At 39.2% G+C, this 20813-nt stretch overlaps 1 protein-coding gene across 5 annotated transcripts in view; it reads left to right on the forward strand.

Moving 5' to 3' along the window:
• Positions 1 to 383: 383 nt before the first annotated feature.
• Positions 384 to 20813, forward strand: part of reln (reelin) — a 366824-nt gene continuing 346394 nt past the window's right edge. For 2 of the 5 annotated variants that reach the window (XM_078553220.1, XM_078553221.1), the window contains exons 1-2: positions 406 to 468; positions 1940 to 2231. In XM_078553220.1, the coding sequence (XP_078409346.1) occupies positions 421 to 468; positions 1940 to 2231 (340 nt within the window). In that variant the 5' untranslated portion in view covers positions 406 to 420. Of the gene's footprint in view, positions 469 to 672; positions 814 to 1939; positions 2232 to 20813 lie in introns of those variants that run through there. The other 3 variants (XM_078553223.1, XM_078553224.1, XM_078553222.1) reach the window with 3 other exon arrangements.

Below are 20813 nucleotides of genomic sequence, written 5' to 3' on the forward strand. Positions count from 1 at the left end.
CTTTACTGACATACCTTTAAATGAATTCTATTTCTGATCAGTTTCTAACATGAAATCAAACCAGGTCCTACTGTAGTTTCTATCAGTTAATAGAAATGTTCAGTTAATTGGTCTTACACTGGTTAAATGTTGACACATTCTGCAGCATCTATGAGGTAACTACATGAACCAAATACAAAAGATTGTTGATGAGCCTCATTTAGAACCTTCAACTGTGTAGGAGGATGGGAATGTCAGTCCAATGAAATGGTTAAATATCTTTGAATTAATTAGATGGACTGGCGAAAGCATGCAAACAAAGAACACTCTGCTTTTCTCTTGGTTAGTCTCTGTTACAAAGAGTAAGATTACAAACAACTTTCAAGGCACTTTTTCAATTGTCTATTTATCCTGCAGGTAATATGAAGTTAACTACCATGTATGGAGGAGCTGTCTATCCAGCCTAGAAGTAAAGATGCAAGCTATCAGGTATGTTTTTTTAAGGAAACTGTTGAGTAATTCAACTATGCTGAATAGTTGACTATAAAATGTGCACTGGTACTTGTGTAAACTTATTTGCTGTGAGGTTAAAGTTCTGTTGACATGGCATTAATAATTATCATAACATTAACACCCCCTCCCCCGCCACACCACCACCACCCCCACCCCCCCCCCCCCCCCCCCATGGAATGTGTCAGAGTAGCTGAACTTCAAATCCATTTGTCAACTTCTGTTGTTTCAGGCTGCTGTTTTGAGCTCACAAATTACAAAAATGTAAACTTTTCCTCAGCAGGTACTTATGCTAAGTCTAACTCTGATGAAAGTAAATAAAAGGTGAGCCTAATATTTAATTAGATATGGAAAGTGGTTTAATTTCAGCTTCCAAAGGGCTTGTGACCCACTGGATACATCTATATAGAGCTTTAATGTTTTAAATAATTACTTTGTTATCATCCAAACTATTATGTCTGTTAGACTAACGAAGAGTTCCTTTCCTAATGCTCAGTGTCCACTGGTTGTTTTGTTCTATATTCTGAGCTGACATTGAGCCAGAAGATAGGACTTGCATTTGAGGTATTTATATAGGTAATAAAACAACTTCAATTATCTAAAATTGTGATAGTTATGCTGCTGTTGTAATGGTTCAGGAAGAGTTAATATTTGCATCATTTTGATTATTTTTGCAGTTTAATATTAAACCTAAAAAAGATCTAAGAACAAGAGAAGTTAGTCATTTTTTAAAATGTCCACAATTGCTACCACAGATAACAATTTAATCTGTTTTAAGTGCCCTGTGCAAAACCCGGATTTTCAAGAGATTTTTGACAATTGTGCGTCAAGCACACTGCAGACATTTTACAAAAGTGAAATTAAACCATTAATTACGTTAATAAAGGTGGTTAGCACTTTAGAACTGAAACAGCATTTAAACTGCCTTTCAGTGTATGTCATTGGGCTAACAATGCTTGGTGTTTGCTCTTCAGATTTAACCATTTGTCTATTTAGTAACAAGACAAGGCGTAAATAAGAAATTTCCAGCTTTGGACAGTCAGAGTGAATGAGTGAGGAATGGCTTCCTCTGTCTGATGTTCATCTGAGAAGGTGGAGTTTTTCAGCACTCCAGTAAAAGCAGCAGGGGAAATAAATTATTTCCAGCGACTGCATTTTATGCCCGATCAGCTTCCAGTTTTAGTCAGTGTTCTGACTGAAGGGAAGGCGTTTGCCTCCTAAAACAAAGTTAACAAAAAAAGACGCGCCTTGAGGCACGTGGGAGGGGGCTGGAAAGTGGAATACAATATGCTCTGAGGAAGACGTGTTCAAAAGCTGTATTGCAGCTTATGAAGCTGATGTATTAGAATGCAGTAGAAACAGCTGACAGCTGGCAGTTCCTACAGTTCCTGGCTTATGACTTTCCCAACAGAAGCTCCCTGACATTAAACTTGTAATCTCTTTAATACAGCGAAAAAACTCTCATTCACAAGAACCAGGTTCCCAGCAGAACAGAATACGAAGAGGAAGAGATATGGATAAACAGCGATGCTTTAAATCTTGGACCTTGTTATTTCTGGTTGGACTATTCTTGCCAGATTTTGTATATGGATCAGTGGGGTTTTACCCAAGGTTTGCCCCATTCTTTTTCCTTTGTACCCACCATGGAGAGCTGGAGGGCGATGGAGAACAGGGAGAGGTGTTGATGTCACTTCATATTGTGGGAAACCCAGGATATTATGTGCCTGGTCAAGAATATCATGGTAGGTCACTTTTATAATTAACTGGATGTTGTTTATGGGTTTTAGTGTCCCGTTTAACAAAACAGTGTAACAGTTTGTATCTGGGTGAAACAAGTATGGTTCTTTCACATGATGTGACGTGTGAAATACATATTTATTGTTCAAGTGGCATGCATCTGGTTAAAGTCTGCATATTTAAAATAAGCAGTTCTTTGTTTTCAGAGCCACTGGAGCATTTAATATTTTAATGTTTACGTTATAAAAAGAGCAAAGTTAGAAATGGAATCATATTAACATGATTTATTTGACCATCAGCATGCTTGCTAATATGAGTTATGAAAAGAAATTAATCCTTTGGGGTTTCCTCCTTTGTTGTGAACCATTCCCTTTCTGTTCCTGAATCTCTGTCCTTCAAAGAATCTGTACTTGGATGTATTAAACTAAGCTGGCAGGTCTGAGTAGGCTTTGTGTGTGGGCTGAACTCGAGTATAAAAACCTTTTGCTGGGACAGCTGTCAGTCCCAGGCCAGTCTACGTTTTTAAAATAAAGTGGATACATTTCCAATGTGAGAGCATTCAGTGCACTCGCGAGTCATTTCTATCTTGTGGACTGTGTTCATGGTCAGGCAGAAGATACCGTAATGCCCAGTGCAGTATCTCCACTGTACATGTGTGAAAGACAGCAGACTGTTCCCTGTAAGCCAAAAGTGAGAGTTCAGGTCAGCCGTGCATGGGGCTGAATTAACATGGAAAAAAACAGCTTGACTTAAGCAGTAGGAAGCAAAAGTGTCAATCTTGTATCGGCACAAGAGGCAATCTCCAAAAGGAAAAATTAAATAATTGTACTAAGCACTTTGAGATAATTTTACTGAAAGCAGAAAGAACAGTGCTTTAAGTTTCAAAGTGTAAATCTGCAACAAAAAAAATGTCCCTTTCATTTCAGATTAGTTGCCCAAATATGATGGAATCAGATGATGTATTTGTATTCAAACATGATATTTAACCAGTTCAGTTCAAGTACTGGCAATTGTTCATCCATTGGGACTAATTAGTGGCAAACAGCTGTAAGATGAATGCACTACAATTTTCCTGGAAGGTTGTAATATTTTATTTTAAAACATGCAGGCATGTTTAGTTCTGTATTCAATTACCATTTCAGTACAATTAAAGTATAGAAAGAATAAACAAAGCATAGAGAGCATTACAGACGATTGTACAATCTTCACTTGGAGAACAAAATAATAATGATAAAAGCAAAATACTGCAGATGCTGGACATATGAAATAAAAACAGAAAATGCTGGTAAAGCTCAGCAAGTCTGACAGCATTTGTGGAGAGAGAAACAAAGTTAACGTTTTGAGTCCGCACGACTCTTCTTAATACCTGGACTGCATTTCTGTTTGGTATAGTTGATGAGGGTAAAACGTCCTATTACAAATCAGCCAATCTACAGTTAAATAGTGACATTCATTCTTGTCAATAAATGAATTCGGATTCAGTTTTATTAGCATCCAGGGTGTATTCTGCTGTAAATTTAAGAGTGATTGGCTTTGTGAAAACTTTTTAATGAAGGTTAAAATGTTATAGCTTTTGGGTCACCTTTTTCTGATTTATTTCACAATATTAATGTAGGCAAGGAAGCCAGACCTTTTTCAAGATTGAGCTAAGTCAGGTGTCTAGTTTGGTGCTGCAAGTCAGAATTAAAATGCAAAAGGCAACCCTATGCACAGTTATAGGGGGCAAATATAGCAAAATAGAAACAAATTCATTTCCCAACACCTAAACTCGTCTAAACATATAATAGGTATGCTAACTACTGTTTTGTAAATGCTGGGGTGGCAGCCAATGAGGCTTGAATTCAATAGTTAGATTTAACAGGTTGCTGCCTATAATTGTCTCTGCTGTGCTACATGATTAAGGAATCAAGTTAATAATTAAACCGTTTTGCCTTTGAAACTTTTGTAATTCTGGGATTAAGCCAGTGAAACTCTGAAATGAAGCAGATTCAACAAACATTTCAGAAACTCAATAGATAACAAATGTTTAAGGGAATTACTTCCACTTGTTTTCCTCTCACTAGAGCAGCAGTTATGCTCTAACCATATTGCCACTCAAAAATTTCAGCTGGGATAGCTTACAAAGCATCCTTCAACCAAAAATGCTAGACCCGTTTGCAAACCTCTACCAATGGCCCTTGAATTGGACATGTGTACGAATTGGAATCTCCTAATGATTTTCCATATCTCCCCCCAGAAGCAGATTCATTCTGCTAAGTGTCTTCCTCAAACCTGGCTGAGATAGAGAGCTAACTAACTGGGGAAATGGTAGGGAAAACAAGATAGTTCGTTAATGCTCTTTCAAAATCTCAATATTATATTTTGTGCTTGATACATAATACAAAGGAAGTAAATCAAATTGCCTGCTTTTCATTCGCTTTTTTTAACCAAAATTATGACCATCTCAGGTAGTTTTAGAGAATAGCTTATTTTAACATTAACATGCAGCACTGTGTAGAGCAGATTTGAGTCATCACTCCATTGAGTTCCTGTTCTGAATTATGTCATAAAAAGGGAATGGCAATGGCGAGCAGGTGTTGCTTTGTAGGGTTGGGTGTTATTGGAGGAAAAGTTAACTCCTAGCCACTATGTCAAGGCTATTGACAATCAACTAGTAATGATATTGTAGATGTCCGAGAGCACAGTATTTTCAGCTCTCAGCCATAAATGATGTGAATGGGCATTGAAGAGGAGCAAAATTTTCAAAATAGAGGAGGAGGGTATAAAACAAATATCATGTGTTCAATTTTTCAATATTCTGTAACACAATCCTTACAGCATGAGCTACCAATTTCTTCTGAGTAGGAAGCAATGATACTGTTCTCACAGCCTAAATAAACCAAAGCCTGACAGCTGGCTTGGACTTGACTATTTTCCCTGGACTTGGCCACTCTGCCTTGGCACAAATCCACAATATTTGAGTCACAAGAACTGAACGTAAACTGCTGTTTTATACATAATAGTATAAACATTATTACATATCAAAAATAAAGACTTGCATTTATTTTGCACCATTCACAACCACTGGACGTTTCAATGCACTTTACAGCCAGTGAAGTACTTTTAAAGTGTAGTCACTATTGTAATATAGAAAAATAGTCATTTTGTGATCAGTTTCTCAGGGCCCATGAGATCAGGTCATTTTTAACCTAACAGTTCATTGCAGGATATTTTGTGATCAATGATTTTACTGACCATGGGACAAACACTTGGTGTGAAAGTTAAGATTGATGTTTCACAAATAAGAAACATGGTATTCCAGCTTTTATTTAAAGTTCATATTTATGGAAACGTGTTGCTGACCCTCATTCACTATCATTGGCTGTATGGCATATTGCTCTGTTGTCCTCGCTTTATCAAATCTGTGTCTACATTATGAAAATATCTATGATGGGCTTAGTATCATTCATTTGACTTTATTCTATTTGTTTATTGAATAAAAGCAATTAACAACAATTGGACTTAAAAAGGAAAAATTACAAGGTATAATGGATTTAAAACATTTTGATGTAGCTTTGATGCTTTGAGCCACCAGTATCTTATGATATAAATTGGATATTTCTGCTTAAATTCATCAAAAATCTTAATGTCATTTATTGAAGAAAAATACTGTTCTTCTTAACTGCCTGAAAGCTGATGAAATGGGAAAATTGGGTCTTGAAGTCCACTGTATTTGCTGAAGAAAAGATTCTCACATATGATCATTTAATGTGTCCTGTAATATTGTCCCTTTATCAGCAAAGTGCTTCAATTCTAGAACAGGTCTGACAGGTGTGACATAGAGTGGAAATGTTTTTATGCCGGCAGCTTCTTAATTCCTGAAAGCAAACTGTTACACTTGACTGTGTACCAATATCATATTGTTTTAAATAACAAATGATCATCTATTACGATTGCAAAATCTCCTATTTTATTCTAATTTAAAATGTGTATAGAAATAAAAGTGTTAGATTATAAAACTGACCAGGTACTTCCAGAATGAGATTTACCAATTGAACTTCGCTTTGAAATCTAATGATTGGAGCCATATAGGCTACTCAGTGGATCAATGTGGATTCAGAAATCAAGCATTCCAAAAACCTTAAAAAAAAACTATATATCTTGTACCTGTAAATAGTCTTGGGCTTCATAAATCTTGGATTTATTTTGCTATATTGAATTACTAGTGTTGTTAACAGGTTTTTAAAAAAAACTTGTTTAGGGGAGAAACATGGTCACTTTGTAGCAGGAACAAAACAACACAAAAGAGAGCTGGCATTGGAAAGTGAGAGGGAAAACATTTCTATTGGATCTGTCTGCTTGTATTCCAATGCATTTTCCAGTAGGCATGACCAGCTACATTAGAAGCACCTACCTCAAACAGGCTGGTGCTTTCTTTGAATACTAATTTGTCACACGTCTGTTCCGCACACCATTTACTCCCGTCTGGCTTTCTGCCCAGAGTGGTTAGGTGGTGGTCAGTATACCGAAAGTCATGACGACATTCCCTTCAACCTTTTAACATTAGGTGCAATTTTCTGCTTCAACCACTAGCATGCTCCCTGAGCATGTCTGAATTTGCACGTGATTCATAGAAATTACACTATAAAATGAGGCCATGCAGCCCTTTTGTGATGATGCTATCTCTTCAATTTGAGCTACCGTTCTATCTTTATTTTTGCCCTTCCCTATATCCTTGTATTTTATTTTTCAAATCGTTAGCTGATTTAATTTTAAATGATGCTATAGTCTTCATCCAATAGCCTCTTGTGGTTAAGCATTCATTGTTCTAATAGAACATGAGAACTTAAGAAATAGGAGCAGGAGTAGACCACATGGCCAGTTGAACCTGCTGCATCATTCAGTATGATTATGGCTGAACCTCGGCTTCAACTGCACTTTTCTGCCCACTTCCCATATCCCTTGATTCCCTGAGAGACAAAAAGTCTGTCTATCTCAGCCTTAAATGGAGGATGCGCATCCACAGCCCTCTAGGGTACAGAATTCCGAAGGGCAGAATCGTCCCAGATTTGCACTAAGTGTGGTAGCAGGCGGGAAAAATGGTACTTTGCCCGCTGGCCACAATGGCGGCTTTTCACGCCGTATCATCCCAAACCTGCCACATTAATTATGCATTCCCAGGATACACGCCATTTCCATGGCAGGCGAGCGCCGATTCACCTGCCATTCCAGGCACCACATTTAAAGTACACTCAGTGCTTCGAGCCCAGGACTGCTGCAAAGAAGACATGACCCGAAAGGCAAGAAGACTGCAGTGCCTTTTGGATGCTGTGGAGGCCTGCTGTGATGTCCTCTACCCCTGCTCTGGCTGCAGAAGGGACAGAAACATTACCACTGTGGCTTGGTAGGCGATGGCAGTGGTGATCAATGCCAATACTGCACAGAAGATGTTGGCCGTCCAATGCAGATAGAGGATGGATGATCTCATCTGTGCAGCCAGGGTATGACAACCGTTTCATCACTCTAAACTCTCACTCGAGCCCATCAAACTTTCACTGGCATCTTACTCACTGTTAGCTCAAGGGGCATCGCCATCCACTCTCTCACACACACCCTCACATGTCCATGTGGCCTCATCTCTGGAGACTGCCTCCTCAGCCCTCACCATCTTGAGGCCGCTTGCACAGATCAACATGTACCCCCAACACACACCCTGGAATACCCTCCTTCTGCAGAACAGTCCTCATCCTGCAGCCTCTTCTCTTGCCTGAGGCCACTTCTCCCCCTTCACCAAGCAAGCCCTAGCCCTGCAGCCATTGAAAAGCCGCCCACATATGGCTGACCTGGTAGGTAATGATCTGCCCGTGCGCCCCTAAAGGTGATGTGGTGCTCTCTGTGAAGCCTGGCACTGATGACTGCGAGTGCTGACTGAAGCAAGGTAGGCAAACAAAGTCCTGAGTGAAGTGCAGGCTGCCAAGTGCACGCCTTTATACATGCTGTTGTGAAACACGTCAACATGTTTACCCGTCGACATGGGCAGACGATCCAGTCGCGGGGGGAATGAGTCCGGCGGGCTGGCCTTACAATTATATGATGATGTATTACAATGAGGTTCCTGACGTCCGATGGCACGGAATGCAGCCTGCTATCACCTGATTTCACAACATCATGAAACCGATTTTTGGCCTTCTCGCCATGTTGCCCACTTATGCCACCAAACACAGCCGATGCCAGCAGGCAGGGAAAATCCTGGCCAAAGATTCACTCAGTGCTGAATGATCATTCCCTTATCCTAACACTCTGCCCCCGTGTCCTAGATTCCCCAGCCAGAGGAAACAACCTCTCATGTCTACCCTGTGAAGCCCTTTCAGTGTAGCATCTGTGAGAAAAATTAATCCGGTGATTGTCCTCTGTTTTATACTCTTAACTAAATTCTCAGGCGCCCTCAATCTGTAAAGGTATCTGAATTGTTTGCTTCAGCATGGCTATAGTATCTTCAGTAATGGTTTGTGTAGTTGTATGGACCTCGTTGTATCTATACTTTGCAGCATTTCTCAGCTGTCATGAAGATGTCATGACCAGCACTTCAGAATAGCCAACATTGCTCTCTTCTTAAGTTAAATCATGACCTGATAGATTTCCTTAAAATAAATACACCATGATTGCGTTCTGGGAATGGGCATTGACGTACATGATCCTTCAGTCAGGCTGTCATTGTGGTTCATAGCTGTGCAGTTTTTGCATACTGGAGCTCATAGGGCCACGTCAATACCATTAATGGCATCCTACACTTTGGGAAATTCTGCCTTTCGGAAAAAGTGCATTGTCTTCCAAAGTATTACCAGTTATCCATTGAGAACTGTGGCTTAGTTGTTTGTTCTGCCAAACAAGGCATGACCTGCTTGATTACATGTACCGTCAGTAGGATACTGCTTGATAATATCTTCTGTGGCACCCTGGAATGAGCCTGGGTTGTGGTGACATTGAAAACCATTATCTTGTGGTGAAAGGTCAGGCTTCAGCAAGCAGCACTATGTCACAATGTTCCTGCAGAATCACAATCTACAAAGACAGAATTTCACTGAAATCCAGGTAAATGAATTACAACCTTTATGCTGGGGTTCTAGGTTAACATTGGACATGTCTGTCTTCCTCTGATGTATCCCAAATTGCCCAGAATCCCTATTGTTCCTCTTCCTTTTCCAAATAGTATAAAAGTATTCCTCCATAGACCTCATTTTAAATTGCAGCAACTGAAACTTGCAATGCCAAAACTCATTGCATAAACACTATGAAAATAAAGTGAGTTCAAAAAACATTTGCAATGCTTTTCTCCTAATGACCTCAAATATCAAACTATCAATGCTGCCCTTTAAATGTTAACATTATGTCTATCTGCAACTTTGAACACCCATTTTATATGGATAAGATGAGTGCACGTCACATTTCTTGCATGAGTCATGCATGCAGTCATGAACATATATATAAATTCTGTTATCTTTAATTGAACATCTAGCCAGTTTGTGATGAGAGCTGCTTTTCCCAAGAAAAGCAAATTAGCTGTATTAAGGGTGGTGGTCTGGTGAGCATGATCTCTTCCCTTGCTTCCAACTGCATTCCTTCCAACTATTGGGAAAATCTTGGCTTGTATCTTCACTGTGCACATGTGAACCTATGCTCTTCCCCATCAGTTACCCTTGTAGCCTATCTAAGTAAAATTGCAAATTTTGTGCTGTGCCAGCTGCAATTGATAGAAACTATCTCGAGACTGCCCAAACATATTTCGCATGAACTGTTATAAGGGCATGATATGGAAACTTTAAATCCATTAGCCTGATTGGGTTCAAAGCTGGTCCCAGAAGTAAAAGCAGGCCATCAAATCTACTGAGTTTACAAGGAGAAAGAAAATACACTTTCTTAGCATCTTACTGAGGAAAAGAAAAGAATTTGTGAAGCATTTATAATGTAATCAAGAACAAATGCTGAGCAGTGTTATAGAGTGTTGGTTACAATTCGGTAGGTCTGAAGAATTCTTCGTAGTCATACGTAGGGTTAGAACTATTTACAAATATACATTAAAAAGCACAAGCTAGGAGCTGTCTCCATACTTCCTGGTGCTCACGGCTCTGTCCAACATTAGACTGACCCTAGGTGCGGGTCATGTGCTCTCTTACATCATTGTGCGAGTGGTACTGTACTCAGTCCCACATTAACCCTATATGTGCCATATCTTTATACTACAAGCAGTAGTAGAAGACTTAGTGGAAGTTGAAAGCATGGTTGAGGAAGTAGGTCGTGAAGCGACCTTTGTTAGTAGGGAGAAAGATAAATAAGTTTGAGAGCTCTGCAGTAGAGGAACAAAATGGCTGAAGATGCTGCTACTGAATTTGGAGCAGAAGGAAGGAGATGGAATATATATCAGAAATCACAAAACCACCTACACGTAAACTATTTTTTTAATGTAAAAATATTAGCTGGAAAATACTGATGTTCTTTTGTAATTAATAGGTTTCTGGAAATGAGGTAAGTACTGACAGTATTAACTTATCTGCTGTTCAAAACACAATATCACCATCTCTTCAATCGTTAGTACCAGAAAGGTACAAGGAGACCTCTTTACCTTAGCTGCCTCCACCTTTGTAAAAAATCCAGCCCCACCTCCCACACTTTGTTTCCTTTTCTGTTTACCTTGTATGGGCCTCTTTCTGCGAGTATGACTTTCTTTCCTCCTTGTTGCTTGGTAGCACATCTAAAGGGAAAGGCAATAAAAACTCTCATTCACTGGGCCTCTCATTTCCTGGTGCTGAAGAAAAATGGGCAGGTAAACAAAATTATTGGACTGGAGGCTGTCAGCCAGGTAGTGATGGCGGGGAGGCTGGATGCTTACACCAGATGTCATTCAAGGTTGAGTGGGCAGGCAGGTGCCAGGTTTGGTTGCTATGTCAAGAAGAGGCCGGAAGGGAGTTGAGTCAAGCAGAGAATCCAAATGTGACACAGATTGAACAAAGCTTGGCATGAAGTTGAGTTTGGATGAGAGTTGAGGTTGGGTTGGGAAAGATCAGAAAGACTGAGCGGCCGGGAACTGTGTAGGGGGATAAAGAACACAAAAAAAAAGTTAGAAATGAATTTTTTAATGTAGAGATGTGATCTTCTGGGGATCAGATTGTTCTAGTAGTGTCATATGGTTAGCACAGATCAACCTACAACATTACTAGCTCAATCAAAATTACATTAACCATACAGTATTGCAGACATGACATTTTAAGAATGTGGGTTAATGAGAGAAGACTTTAATGATAATGACTGGACTGCATCCTTTATGTGCCAGTGCTCTTTTCAGGTTCAACACTACTTTTAATTTTTAATCAGAGCTTCAGATTTTAACGCTTCATTGGATTGCAAGGTTTGCATAGAATTATAAGAGTTTATCTGAGAAATTTCAATGACCTCAAATATAGTTGAAAGGTCAAAAGTAACCTGATGCCCATTTTAAAAATGTACAAGCAAAAATGACTGGGAATTAAGCAAAAATCAGTTGGAGGGAAAAAAATGAGCATTGTAAGAGTCAAGAGAAATAGAAAGGTAACTTGCAACAAAAACTGATGAGTCTATCACTTGAGAACAATTTTACGAATTGTATCAATGTTTAGCTAGAGAACACCAAGAGTCATGAGGAATATTGAGCATGCATTTAGAATCAAAAACTTGTGTTTGGTGTGTTGGCTAGAAACATTTTAGATCAGATAATTAAATGGGAGGGAAATTCAGTTCATATTTCAATAGATTGAAGATGTAAACAAGATGAAGGGTGTGAAAGATGACATATTTAGACCTTGGATGCTAGGCAGAAGAATGCTCTGTGGAATATAATGGTTCTGGAGCTGATGGAACTAAGGATGCCAATATTCTGGAAGTTTGTTGGGTTTGCCTTTTCGGAGGGACAGAGTAAAGCTTAGGAGAATCCTTGTTTGGGATATTTGATAGATTGAGTGAAGTCAATGACAGAGTGAATTGTACCTGATCTGAGAAGGAATTCAACCTGATGAACCCAAATGCCTTTTGTTCTTCCTTGCTTTATGTTCCAGGAATAGTTCTGTGCTTCTACATGAATTTTGGAAAATGCTTGTTTTCTTTTATAAACAAAATGAAATAGTGTCAATCACTTCAAACTTATCATTTATACATGGTGTTAGTATGATGAAAATCTGCAAATCCATGTTCTAGCTTTTCCCTATCTCTATGTGAAATAGTTTTCTCGGTATCTTTTTAATGAATACAATGTCCCTATAAATTTGAGCCCTCAATTAAGTTGCTGTTTCACTTTTGATTGCTCATCAGGCTATTCACTTGTCCAGTTAGATAAATCTTCAAAAATATTTGCAGATTGAGGCAGATTTAGGTCTCTGCTTCAATTTGCCTCTCAATATTGTTCTCGTTTTCATGGAAATTATTTTTGACAACCACTCTGCAAAAGTTAACATATAGCTCAGTTACATCGTGATTAATATGAGGCTAGTGGAGTTACCATACATCTAATCACCTTTTTCATTCAATGCTTACAAAACAGACTTGCATTAAACTTTTCTTTACATTGCTATACAAATAGAAAAACAAAGTAAAACTGGGAATCTGAAACAAAGAATTTACATCGCTGCATTTTCTATATATGTTTTAAATAACTGGGTGCCTGCATGAAATTGGTTTTAACAATCCACTGTCACCATCCTTTTATCTGGTGATGCTTTGTTTTGGTGCCAGTTATGCATCAATTACAATATTTCAGTTGGTCGTTAACAGCACATTGGTGACCCTGGAGCAACATTAACTCCCATAATTTTTAAAATACTGATATGCATGCACAGTGACTGTCAGCATGATCAATGTTCACATCTTCAGTGATTTGCAAAGCTTGTCAGTTCACTTTACTGTTTTAGTGAATGCAAACCCCAGAAGTCACTATGAACCAAACTGATGTTGTTTCCATGAGTCCTAGATATTCAGTCTCCTGTCCCTTTGCGTTAATGACAATCTCAGCAAGTTTGTAGAAAAATGCAAAGCGATTTCCAGGAGAGTGGAGAGCTTCCAATACAAGGCTTTTGTAAACTAATGAGGAAACACTTATAGGAATGTTCAAAATGCTGCTGCAGCACAATGAACAAGCCAGCTCTGATTCATTTCAAGTTCCCATTTCACTTTATAACAAAGAACGTTTCACTGTAATTCTAAGAGCTGAATTTGTGCTCAACAAGTGTCTTTACATATAAAGTGGCAAAAAAATCTGGAAAGCAAAGCAAATTCTGCACAAAGGAAGGCATTGCATATACTTCTTTCCTTTTAAATAACTGCTATACTTTTTTTTTTGAAAAATCATGCTAACTACATATGCTTGTCAAATATTATTTCTTGGTTTGTCTAAACTTTTGTTGTAATGAAAAATTTTTAACACACATTTCTGGGAGGAAGTTAGATCCAGTCACAATGTTTAATTGCCAGCATAAACCATGTGAGCCAAACAGGAGTCATTTATATCCTGAATCTGAGCCCTAAAAGTCGGTTACAGCATTTTGCACTCGAAGAATCTATATAAATTATTGAAAAAAAGGCGGGTGGGGGGGGGGAAAAGAAACGGGGTGGGGATGGGGGGAGGGGGAGTTTAAGATCTAAAGTTGTTGAATTCAATATTCAGCCCAGAAGGCTGTAAAGTGCCTAGTCGGAAGATGAGGTGCTGTTCCTCCAGTTTGCGTTGGGCTTCACTGGAACAATGCAGCAAGCCAAGGACAGACATGTGGGCAAGAGAACAGGGTGGAGTGTTAAAATGGCAAGCGACAGGGAGGTTTGGGTCTTTCTTGCGGACAGACCGCAGGTGTTCCGCAAAACGGTCGCCCAGTTTGCGTTTGGTCTCTCCAATGTAGAGGAGACCGCATTGGGAGCAACGAATGCAGCAGACTAAGTTAGGGGAAATGCAAGTGAAATGCTGCTTCACTTGAAAGGAGCGTTTGGGCCCTTGGACGGTGAGGAGAGAGGAAGTGAAGGGGCAGGTGTTGCATCTTCTGCGTGGGCATGGGGAGGTGCCATAAGTGGGGGTTGAGGAGTAGGGGGTGATGGAGGAGTGGACCAGGGTACTCCTCCATCACCCCCTACAAGCAAGGTACAGATAGCCCTAGTGGGGGTGGGATAGGGTGAAGGGAAGGGATCGAAATAGGCTAAAAGAGATAAAACAATGGATGGAAATACATTTAAAAATAATGGAAATAGGTGGGAAAAGAAAAATCTATATAAATTATTGGACAAATCATTTGGAAGTGTTCTAGTTTGACAGTAACGAAGCATTTTTGTCTGTTAAATTCTTTTATGTTGGTCACACAATATGCAGGTTAAGGTCTATTAGTGCTATCTATTTCTGCAATTGCATAGAATATATATTACAGTCTAGTTAATTATTGTACTTTAAGAAAAAGCAGAGACATGGATCGCCCAAAAAGACTGTGGTCTCCAAGGTTTGATTGTTGTCATTGTACTTGATGGAAATCCACTAGACTGGCCAGTCACATTTTTGACAGGGTTCAATGGACCAAGTCATTCCATTGAATTCCCACATCTGATGTATTTAGCAACCTGTCTTCTAAGAAGCAAGCAACAGCTCAAGGATCAAATTCATGTTTATGAATAGTTTAGGAGAAACATCTTTGGTGTTTTGAAATTTCAAGAGAAATAGTAAAGTTTCTAATGATTGTTCAGTTACTTGTTTAATGTTAAATAAACTACATTTAACATTAAATAAACTTTGCTTTCCAGCCTTAGCTTATCTCTTTGATAGAGACCATCTTATTCCATTATTTGATGTCAGGGAGATCGCATGATAGTTACCAAGTATAGGAGCAAAGGTTCTCTGTTTGTCATCTTAGTCTTGCCGCATTTATCTATATATAGAGCAGTAAAGACACACTCTGACTCACAGAAGACACGAGGTCCACTTATGGAAGCAGCTGGTGAGATAGACTTCAAGAATATCCAGTGCTGTGAGATTGAGTGCATCTGAGACCTAAAAGGCTATTCAAGTTATTTCATTTAAAATTAACTGAGCAGTAGCAAATGGTAGTTTTTTAAAAAATGAATACAATGCATCGGAACAACTTGGAAAGAGAGCCAGAGGATAGCTTATTTGCATGCAGAGGTGGTAAATAACAAAGTAAAGATCTACTGTTTAGAAATGCTGTAATTGGAGATTGCAAAGGAAAAGCTTGAGGGAAAGGGAACAGTGCAAACTTGAGAAGAAGGACTGCTTCAAGTCAGAGCTGATGAGAAGGATGCTGGTACAAATTTGAGGCAGAAAGAAGGAGAAGGTACATTGATGCACAGCTGAGCTGGTGGAGAAACGCATATCATCATCAAGGCTGATATATGGGAGTAGGGTTGAACTAGCCCACATCACATTTTAAAGAGGGAGATGATGTAAATCAATTTTTATGGGTGTTTGTCTTATTAGCAAGCCATTATGACTGGAATACAGACATTTCGGTAGGCTGGCTTGTACTATCATTAACAGTAAAGGGCTCATGGGTTTCTCGCAAGTGGATCCAGTAGACAGTGTAGTCTATGAAATGGTAAAATGTGCTGTTCTTACTGTTTATAGTTTAATTTTTTTCTTTATTCTTTCATGGGATGTGGGTGTCACTGGCAAGGCCAGCATTTGTTGCCCATCCCTAATTGCCCTTGAACTGAGTGGTTTGCTAGGCCATTGCAGAGGGAGGTTGATAGTCAACCACATTGCTGTGGGCCTGGAGATACATATAGGCCAGACCAGGCGAGGATGGCAGATTTCCTTTGATGATTTTCTTTGTGACAGGTGGGTTTTTACAACAATCAATGATAGTTTCGTTGTCATCATTACTGATACTGGCTTTATATTCCAGATTTATTAACTGAATTTGAATTCACCAGCTGTCATGGTAGGATTTGAACCCATGTCCCCAGAGGCTGGGTCTCTGGATTACCAGTCCAGTGACATTACCACTATCCACCATCTCACCTGAAGCATGCCAGTGAAGAATTAAATAACTAGATGTGGGGCCCAAGCTTGAGTTTAAAATTAAATAAACTGTGCAACACTGGGTCCAGCATGAGTGAGAAGCCAGGGAGAGTGAGTCAAAACCAGTGGTGTTCAGATAATCGTTGAATACAGGTTTGATGTTGTTGACATTAAGCTGTAGGAAATTTGGTCTCACTCAAGACTGTTGGACAGAAAAGCAAATAGCACAGGAACAATGCTAAACTCCATATGGGACTTGTAGCAAATTAAGCATACAGTTGGAGATCATTCAGAAGTTGTGGTTAGATGAGGAACAGCTAATTGATATTGAGGGACCACATCAATTAATGTTGAAAATTTTGCAAGTAGTTACAAATGATCCGAGAGTATGGTTGCTTGGTTGGAACAGCAAGACATTCAACTAGGAGGGAAGTTGAGTACCCAAACTGTCCGGCTGGTAAGATATTTACTGAACTACCTGTGAGCCTGTAACAGTCAAGGAGAACACACAGGAACAGGGACAGAGATTTAGACATTTTAAATCTGGTAAGTGGGTCACAAAGCCAACAACTGCTTATCTTTAAGAGGGTCTGTGGTGCAGCTGGGAGACCAAATGCACCTGTAAGATATGAGCTTTCCAGTTGCATGGTAATGCTGACTTCAAATTATAGAATGGTACAGCACAGAGACAGGCCATACAACCCAAGCCTGTGTCAGTGATTTCCTCCACATGAGCCACCTATTGTAATCTCTCTCCTGCTTGCTCCCTATACCCTTTTCTGTTTCAACAAGGGTTTGTGGCAAGAGTTTTACATTCTAACTACATTCTTGTAAACCATTTTTTCCAAATCTCTCCTTTAGGACTTCAGGAAATAAGTCACATTTTCTGCATCCACTCACAGTAAATAGGCAGCCAAAGGTGTTATAAGACATATAGATCTTCTTTATTTAATTGCACCTGGTTTGGTGCAACAAGTGTATCAAGAGCAGAATTTCTCACCATCAGAGTTTTCTTTAGGGGCCATATCTTTATGCATATAGTCACCTCTGATGTGCCCCAAAGTTACATCCCTCGTCCCCTCCTGTATGTCAGCAATGTGCTGTCCCATGGTGACACCATCCACAAGCAGATTCCAGTTGTGTGCCAATGACACCTAACCTCTACCTCCCTGCCATCATCATTGTCTAGTATTGTTTCTGTGCTATTCCCTTTTCTGTCCAACAGTCTTGAGTGAGACCAAATTTCCTACAGCTTAATGTCAACAACATCAAACCTGTATTCAACTATTACCTGAACACTTTGTTTTGACTGCCAATCGTCCTAGCTTCTCACTCATTCTGATGCACAGTTTAATAAAAAGCAAAATACTGCGGATGCTAGAAATCTGAAACAACAACAAAAATTGCTGGAAAATCTCAGCAGGTCTGACAGCATCTGTGGAGAGGAAGACAGAGTTAACGTTTCGAGTCCGTATGACTCTTCATCAGGACTAAAGAGAAATAGAAACGTGGTGAAATATAAGCTGTTTAAGGGGGGTGGGACAGCTGGAGCTGGATAGAGGGCCAGTGATAGGTGGAGGCAAAGAAGAGATTGCCAAAGATGTCATAAACCAAAGGACAAAGGGGTGCTGACGGTGGTGATATTAGCTAAAGGATGTGCTAATGGTGACATTAAGGGTAGAAAGCAGGATGAGCAAGTGACAGATGGCCCTAGTGGGGGTGGGGTGTGGGGAAGGGATCGAAATAGGCTAAAAGGTGGAGATAAAACAATGGATGGAAATAAATTTTAAAAATAATAATAGAAATAGGTGGGAAAAGAAAAATATATATATATTTTAAAATTATTATTAGAAAAAAGGGGATGCACAGTTTGTTTAATTTTAAACTCGAGCTTAAACCCCATGTCTAGTCTAACCCTTTACGAAGACTGCCTTCTTCAAACTCCTGAACATTGCCTGATTAAGACCTTTCCTTAACTGACAGCCCCTTAAATTTCACCTTCCTTTATCACATCAAATTTTCAAATTCAAGATGTCAGCCTCAGTTTATAGGTAGCACTCTTGCTTCTAACCCAGAACTTGTAGGTTCATGCCATGCTTCAGAGACTTGATCACATAATCTAGGCTGACACTTCAATGCAGTACTGAGGGATTGCTGCATTGTCTGAGGTTCTGTCTTTCAGATGAGATGTTAAACAAAAGCGCCTGTATGCCCTTTCCAATGGATGTGAAAGATCCTGTGGCACAGTTTGAAAAATAGCAAGGAAGTACACTGAGTATCATGACCCCCTAACCTACACCTAAAACAGATGATCTGGTCACTTCTTTGATTGCTGTTTGTGGGACCTTGTGTGCAAGTTTGGTGCTGTGCTTCCTGCATTACAACAATGACTACACTTCAAATTATCTCACTGGCTGTAAAGCACTTTGGGATGTCATGAGGTTATGAAAGGAATTATATAATTGGAAGTTTGTTTTTTCTTTTATTTTTTCTTATCAGTCTCCCTATCCTTCTCTTCACAAAACTCAGCTAATCCAGAATTCTGCAACCAGTTCCTCTGCTTCACAAAATCTTGTAAACCAGTGTTACCCACCCGCACCTGATCCATCCTTTGCCAAACTCCATTGATTCATGAGCAAATTGACTTCAAGATCCTAATCCCTGTTTAAAGCCTCCCATGGTCTTCCTCCAGCCTATCTGGGAAAACTTATCAACTTTACATCCCCACTATTGTTACGGTTCTATTAGGAACTGTTAACATTTAAAGAGAAATCTGAACACCCAGTAATTAACTGAAAGAAATTATGCCGCAAGATTTCATGTTTTTAAACAAAAACAAACATTAAAGAGAAATTAAACAAAGCAGGCACACTAATTTAACACTGTAGCTTATAAAGACTTATCTTATAAACTCAGTTCTACTTGTTACTCCCCGCCACCCCCCGCAAGAGCTCCCTTATACTTTACAAGGACCTTAAAGATACATTTGCTTTTCCTGGGACCAACTACATTCACTTTTCCTGGGACCAACACAAAGGTCCTCCAGAATTCACTTTAATTCTGCTCAGTATTCCAACTTTCTCCAAGATATGAAGTTTCGAGGGGATCCTTCCATTAGTTTTTCTCCAATTTCTCTTCAAAGTCTCATGACTGTGGACTTCTTAACTCAAACTTAGGCTTCACAGCATTCTCCAAGCTATCTGCTCTCTGCCACAAGGCTAAGTGCCTTTCACTGTGAGGACCACCGTATATTTCCTCATCTGGCTTCGAGCTAGGCAAATCTTCCAGCTTCTTTGCCCCTCACAAATTCAAATCTGAGCTGCAGCCCCCACCTGCATTCTGTGTGGTGAACGATAAAGTTAGTATTTTCTCTGTTCAAGATGCAGGCCTGACTAACGTTCATCTCCTTTTTTTCCTCACGACTCTGAGCTGCAGACGACACGACCAAAATTGCAACTGCCTTCTGTTAGAAACACCTAGATAAATTAAACAAAGGACCCTTCTTCCATAACAACGTAGCATGCATGGGGATGGTTCAAGCAGAAATGCAAACTAATTATTTTACCTTCAGTGCAACTCTTAGATTCTGTAACCCATACGAATAATGTATATCTTAATGGAGTTTTATGACCCTTTCCCCCCAAAATTGCTAACTTTTAGCTTCCTTCACCTAGGAGCTACATAAATAATTTACATTCTCTATTGAAGTAAGGGTAGACCGTCTGGTTCCATTACAAAGCTAAGAGAAAACCCCTAATTGTTTACTTGACACCTCTACCCCTGACTTTGTTGAATAAACACAAGTTACCTTTTAGATGTTATCAATTCAAGCTTGTTTGATTTGCATTTTACATCAGGTTTATTACCAGTTCTCAATCAAGTTTTTCCAGAACTATTTTCCAAAGCCATTTTACCTTGCTATAACCTTTTGTTTCATATTTTCTTTCTTTCTTAAAATAATTTCTTGTTCACTGACCACTTCTCCCCAAGTAACAACTTTTAAGCACACGTTTTGTTTCATTTTCTCTTCTTTTCTGAAATTACTTCTTGCTCACTGCATTGAGTCTAACATCCACATGAGGAACACTGTATAAATGTAAATTATTCTAAACATTTTAAAAATTAAAATTATCATCTGACCTTTTCAGGAAATGTTACTAGATATAATCTATATTGAGGACCTGCACATCATTCTGAAGCAGAAGTCTGTCATGTGATAATTACAACCATTTTGTTTTGTTATAAAGTAACTTTTTCATGTCACATATGTAAATCAGGTGGATTCTATACTGGGTAAGTTTATTGCTCAAGTGGTGATGGTGAAAATTACCTCCAGAGTTCATATAATGTTTTTTATTACAGTAAGAAGGATATAAAAGTCAGTGTCCTTGAAAGGGGATAGCTCCCCAATTGCAGGGTATTTTGTTAAAAATTAAAAGGTATCTCGGAAAATGTAATACAATCTTAAATTAGATGGCATTTAAACCAATTCATCAGAATTTCTCAGATGGCAGAGTTTCCCACCCTGCCACCTGAAGAGTCAGCAAGGAATGCATCCCCGCCGATACTGTTTTCCCCA

The sequence above is a fragment of the Cetorhinus maximus genome, chromosome 12 (genome assembly GCF_964194155.1).
Source record: "Cetorhinus maximus chromosome 12, sCetMax3.hap1.1, whole genome shotgun sequence".
NCBI lineage: Eukaryota > Metazoa > Chordata > Chondrichthyes > Lamniformes > Cetorhinidae > Cetorhinus > Cetorhinus maximus.